The sequence below is a fragment of the Urtica dioica genome, chromosome 10 (assembly GCF_054948205.1).
Source record: "Urtica dioica subsp. dioica isolate 48M chromosome 10, U.dioica_male_clone48M_v1_H2, whole genome shotgun sequence".
Taxonomy (NCBI): domain Eukaryota; kingdom Viridiplantae; phylum Streptophyta; class Magnoliopsida; order Rosales; family Urticaceae; genus Urtica; species Urtica dioica.
The window spans coordinates 21,229,682-21,235,681 of NC_142765.1; the positions used below are offsets into that span (position 1 = coordinate 21,229,682).

A 6,000-nucleotide genomic window follows, 5' to 3' on the forward strand; every position below is an offset into this window, starting at 1 on the left:
GAAATTCTCATAATACCTCGTCAGCTCGACGCCGCACATCATCGTCGAAAGATCTTTAGTTCGTCACCTCGGCGACCGATTAGGCTCCACATCTCTAACAAAATCAATGTTTAGAAATGAAAGAAAATATGGATTTCAAACTGATAACTTTGCTATATGACATAATTTAGTAGTAAAAATTACCATGAATTCTGGGTGAAAACTGAGTTGCAAGGTTTTTAAATTTGAAAGAATTATTAGCTTACAAAATGATTTATCCTTATATTTCATTTTACAAAATTTAGAAAAAATTGTTAACGTGGGTAATTTACAAAATAAGAATTAAAGGAAGAAATATAATAGCTTTAAAAAGTTACGAAACTATATATTTAATTTTAAAAAAATTCAGATTTGTCCTTAATAAAAATTTAAGATAGAAGAAAACTTAATCAAAACCTCACGTCAAAGTCTAAAAGGTTCAGTAGTAAACGTTGAAATTACAAAATAACCACAGTTTCAAGATTTGAACTTCGATAACCAATTTTAATGATACGACGATTAATTAAAATTTGGCATTCCAATTTTCTCTCTTTTTTCAAGTCGGTTGATAGATATAATTACTAGGATCAATCAAAGACTTTCCTTCTAAAGTTTTAGCACCATATACTTTTAATTAATTCGTTTAACCACTCAAGCAAGTGTAAAAATTTTAAAATCCATTCATAAGTTCTAAAAAAAAAAAAAAAAAAAACACCCTATTCACTAACTTTGGACTTGGAGACATCAAATTCATCATTTTTGTATGCACTTTTTAATATGTTTGCACACAGTCACTCTTTACACTTTCCACAGCTCTAGTCCCTGTACTACCTCTTTCCTGCGATCATCATGTTGTTCAACATCAGCTCGGACAGGAAGCGGTGGAGGAGCGCACGGAGAAAAGAATCTCGGTGGTGGCAGAGAAACAGAGAGAAGAGAACAGAGGGGAGGGAAATTGAAAATGGAAAAACGAGAAAAACATAAAAATTAAGAGTACTACCGGCCTTGCACGTAAGCCTAACCAATACAATCGCCGAAAAAAAAATTATTTTATTTAGTAAAAAGCATCAGTTTTACTATTATTAGTGTCCAATTCCAACTTTTACTAATCTGGCTAAAACAAAAGTTGTTAACTGAAATGTAAGAAACTTGATCAACCAACGATTCTTCTTGACCTAAATGGAAAACCAACGATTCTCTCGTAACTTTCACGAGATGCTGATATTTACTTTTGGCGAAGCACGGCCGAAAGACAACAACTGCTTCATTACTTTCACTGTTACTTGATCCATAGTGATACTTTCCCGATTCGCACGGTCGTAAGTTGAAAGATCAATTGTCATTGTCTCAAGAGCTGGCGTAGTTAGTAGCATGAAACTGATGAAATTCATTCCAGCTTTTGATCCCTCGAAATCATTTATTTTGAGGTATCGAAGACAGGAAAATGGACCATTCATACAATGATCATATTCCCAACTATTGCTACTCGGTTCCCAACAGCCCATGCTCTACAAAAATTAGGAGAGTCTTTTTAGATACTGATTTGTTACGAAATATTAATTAGCCTTGAAGATAGCTCAAACCTGGATGTGTAGCTCTTGAAGATTAGGGGCGCAATTCAGAAGTCTAACAAAAAGCAAAGTCTCTTTGAACATGGTGAAGTTAACTCCGATTGACACATGATGTAATTTGACAAGTGAAACTTCTATGCCTCTTGGTACGTCACCAATAGACATACACTGCAACAGCATAAAAAAGGTTCAACATTAGTACCTTAAGAAAAATAAAGCGAAAATTTATCATTTACAAGTCGCGGACCAGAGTCTGGAATAGATCTGCGTACCGGCTTAAAAAAAAAAAAGATTGAAGTGCACTGAGCTCTTACATGTAAATAACGACGTCCAATATCAAGCCTTTGAATTCGGGGCATTCCAGAAAGGAGATTTTTAAAATAAACATCTTCGGCCTCTACATCCTCGTCATAGGTTTCAATTGAAAATACAGTCAAACGGGTGGTATTTCCGAGACTAAGATGGATAAAGCACCCTGTGATGGTTAAGTGCTGAATATTTGGAGCGTTGACGCAAAGCCGGTGTATATCTTTGCAGTACGATACAGTAAGTCTCTCAAGCACGGGCGAGCTAGAAATCAAACGCTCAAGGGCTGCTTCACAAACAACTACCGAATAGAGACCAAGACTCTTCAAATTCTTGAAACCCCCGAATGTTGACGGAGGTAGCAGCGAACATCGGCCTAAATCCAAATCGGTCAAACTTTGACAAGAAAACAGGGAAGATGACACTCCGAAGGGTGTATCCACATATTTAGTACTGGAAAACACAAACACTTTGAGATGGCGTCTTGATAGAAAAAGAATCCATTTTTCAATCTCATGAATCGGGAGCTTACGACCCACATGTAGCTCAAACTTGTGAATTGGGCCAGAATTAACCAAGAGAACGTGATTGATAATGCTCAAAAACTTATTGGTTTTATTTGGTCGTTCACGCAGCAACGAGTCATCGAACACCAGGCTCGACCGTGTTGCATACTTGTACCGCCACTTTGTCGACAATACACTCGTCTTCACGGCGTCCTTGATCCATAAATTCGATAATATTTGATCCATCACATTTCCAGGTAAATCGCTGATTCTATCCAACTCTGTGTTGGAACTAGAGCTGGGTGCTATTCTCGACTTCTATCATCAAACAAAACAAGTTAGGGAAAAAAAAATCATACAATAAAAGGTGGTTCCTAGCATAGCCTAGTTGATAATTTCACACCACCTCCAAAGTAGAGGTCGTGAGTTCAATCCCCACTCGCATCAAAGTTGTCTTCAAAAAAAAGAAAAAAAAAATAGCCTACAATAAAAGTCAATAAAAAGGGACCTACACTTTGATTTGGGTATCAGTGTTTAGCATTGGATTCGGTAGTTCCTTTATGTGTAGTATAAAACCATCAAACTTGGCTGATTCCATGTTTAATGTGGTTTGGACTTTGTTTTTCCGAGCTATAAAGTGAATTACGGAAACAATACATACCCAGCCCTAAAATAACCATACATTGACACATTTCTTGATCGATTGAATATAAAATAAATTTAAATTAACCAACATACATATCATAGAACTCAACAGTCAAATTAGCAAACTTTGGAATAATCCAATTTACATTATTTAATAAAGAACCCACCTTTCCAGGATTTTTCTTCTCTTTATGAAGCAGAGATATGTCTTGCGTAGCAATGATCAACAACAATTGTAACAAGGAAAACACATATAATAAAATTCAATACCTTATTGGATGAAGCCATTGAAGAAGCTAATTCAGGGCTGAGATTAATTGTCTACGAAAATACCCACTGCCTGCCTGATAACCTCAAACGCATCCAAACATGTAGAGCTTAATGACAATGGTTTATGCACTGAGAACAAACACTAATTACTCAACAACCCGTCTTTGTAAGAGAAGAAAATGAGAGAAACAATCTTGCGGATTTCTGTGACAATTGGAAACATACAAATATAGCAAAGGCCGAAAGAAGAAGCCCTTAATCTCGCATATTTCAAATTAGTGTTGGAACATTAATTTGATAATTGGGTTTAGACTATTTCTTTTCTTCTTCCTTATTTGGAAAATCTCATATATGAGTTACGTGAATACCAAGACATAACAAGGCCAAACAAAACAGAGAAAAGAAAAACAACATACAGAAACTAATCAAGACATAGAATCCATGTCCAGAAATTCGTAAATTGTCATGGTAAAAATTTGAGCCCTTGATTTTCAACTGGATTAGTTTTCGGTTTATCGTCAAATTAACAAAATGTCAGAGGTACCATTACCAATTTAAAAAAGAAAAAGAAAATATATTAACTTTCCTCGAGAGCCTATTAAGATCAAAGTTTGGTTGAAAGGCAAACACATTGTCAAAGAAAAGAACAAAGAGAGAAAAAGGCAACAAACGAAACCGAAATTCCAAACCCCTAGAAGAACACTGAAATCAAAATTCCAAAACCCCCCATAATTGCAACCCACAGTTCAAAAACTCAAAGAAACAGATTGCAAAAATAAATAAAAAAAATTAAAAAGGTGAACAAAGAACGTTCGGGTATATATAATATAGTTGAAGGTGAAATGTCAGAGCTTACGGGAAGACGGACCGTCCGAAAATTTGAAAGGATGCTCTGAACTTTTCGCGTTCGAGGAAGAGAACTTTAGGTCAGCATTTTTATAAAGTTTTTTTTTATACTCTCTTTTAATTTTAATTTTAATTTTCTTTTTTATTTATTTTTTCAGCCCACATAAGTAAAAAAAAAATTAATAATAATAATAAAAATTAAAAATTACCTATGTACCCATTATTTAGGTCATGTTTGATACGTAACTCAAAAAGTGTTTTTCACTTTTTGAGTGAAAAAAATAGGAAAAAAAATGGGAAAGTTGTGTTTGGTAAAAATTTTCGGGAAAACTTTTTAAAAAATTTGGGAATTGTTTTGAAAACCGGGTAAAGGAAATTGAAAACAGGGTATTAGTGTTTTCCGAAATTTTTTTCACTTTTCTCGCGTGTAGTCTGTCCTCTGTCATTATTGTCGAGCAACATAAAAAAAAAAAGAAACGCAGAAGGAGTCGTCGTTGCGGCGGGGACGGAGGCCCTCGCGGCGGGGGTTGGACTTGGAGGAGGGCATGAGGTCGAGGTCGGAGGCGGAGGTGTCGGTGAAGGCGTCGCGGCGGACGGCCTTGCGCTTGCGTGTGGAGCGCCGGAGAGGGGAGAGAAACTCCTTCGCGATGTGGGACGCGGCGGTGCGGACCTTCTTCGACGACGATTTCCGGCTGCGCTTCCGGTGGTGGTGAATCGACGCCGAGCTCGGAGAGTAGTAATGGAGGTAAGCTCGTCCGTAGCCTTTCCCTCTCGGCCTCTTCCTCAGCCTGTCGCTGCTCCGAACCCCGCCCACTTCGCCTTCTCCGTCGCCGGAACGCATCTTCTTCTTCTTCTTCTTCGGGATTAGGGTTTCGATGCTCTTCTCGAGCGACGTTTCTTTCACTGTGATGTCCTGTTTTTCTTTTCTTTTTTCATATAACCCCCCTCTACCCACCAACCTAGCTACCTATCAAACCCCTTTTACTCTGCTGCTACTCTCACTAGTCCTTTTTAATTAAAACAATATTTGTTATGCAAAAAAAAAAAAATACTAACAATGTTCTATTCATCTCTAATTTAACTTCGAAAATGCTTTATTACTTTCTTGGATTGTAATTGTGACATGATACAACAATTGGAAGATTTGCTTGGACAGAAAAAATAAAAAATAAAAAAAATTAATGTTAAGAAAAACTTGTTTTTTTTCAAATCACACTTGCAAATAGTTTACACATGATACCAAAAAAAAAATATACATATATCGCACCTTTCACGCGAGCTTGAAAAAAAAGACTAGAAATACGGTATTATATTTATATGCATAGAGAAGAACTTTTTAATTACAGGCACTCGTCGTTACGCAACGTCATAGAGAGATGTTTTGGCATCGTAAAAGCTCGGTTCCCGATTTTATATTTTGTGTAGTTAAACTTATGTTTAAAAAAAAATTGAGTTAAGAAATTGTTTGCACGTACCAAACAGTTTTTTTCACTTTTCATTTTTTCAAAAAAAAAAAAAAATGAAAAGTGTACCAAACAGTTTTTCCAGTTTTTCAATTTCTAAAAAAAAAAAAAATGAAAACTGTACCAAACAGCTTTTTGAAAACAACTACAAAACAGTTTTTCAATACAACTACAAAAATTAGAAAACAGAAAACAAAAAACTTTTTGAGTTAACTACCAAACAGACACTTAACCTTTCTAAAAATAAAAAATAAAAACCCAATCTCCCCCCAAAACCAAACCAGCGTATGCTCTTTCTTCTCCTGGGTTCTCTTCTCCTTCACTCACGCTGAAACGCGAGCAAAACCCACCCAGACGAGACGACCAACGCGAGAA

At 36.1% G+C, this 6,000-nt stretch overlaps 1 protein-coding gene across 3 annotated transcripts; it reads right to left on the minus strand.

The window, feature by feature from the left end:
- Positions 1–1,107: 1,107 nt before the first annotated feature.
- LOC149383958 (F-box/FBD/LRR-repeat protein At1g13570-like) lies at positions 1,108–4,266 on the minus strand. 3 transcript variants are annotated; one of them, XM_089629076.1, is made up of 5 exons: positions 4,185–4,266; positions 3,317–3,390; positions 1,904–2,719; positions 1,602–1,757; positions 1,108–1,526 (listed from the first exon to the last, which is right to left on the minus strand). In XM_089629076.1, exons 2-5 carry the CDS (start codon positions 3,332–3,334, stop codon positions 1,227–1,229), a joined length of 1,290 nt encoding a protein of 429 aa, XP_089485202.1. In that variant the 5' UTR covers positions 3,335–3,390; positions 4,185–4,266; the 3' UTR covers positions 1,108–1,226. The 3 variants fall into 3 exon arrangements, with proteins under 3 accessions (XP_089485202.1, XP_089485200.1, XP_089485201.1); XM_089629074.1 differs by having other exon boundaries at positions 3,317–3,445; positions 4,173–4,242; XM_089629075.1 differs by having other exon boundaries at positions 3,317–3,445; positions 4,185–4,224.
- Between the last annotated feature and the right edge of the window lie 1,734 nt (positions 4,267–6,000).

Bases quoted from the DNA above. Each gene is read 5' to 3' on its own strand.
- LOC149383958 (XM_089629076.1), bottom strand. The intron at 1,758-1,903 runs GTAAGAGCTCAG...ATGCTGTTGCAG, and splicing joins TTGGACGTCGTTATTTACAT to TGTATGTCTATTGGTGACGT. The intron at 1,527-1,601 runs GTTTGAGCTATC...TAATTTTTGTAG, and splicing joins TTCAAGAGCTACACATCCAG to AGCATGGGCTGTTGGGAACC.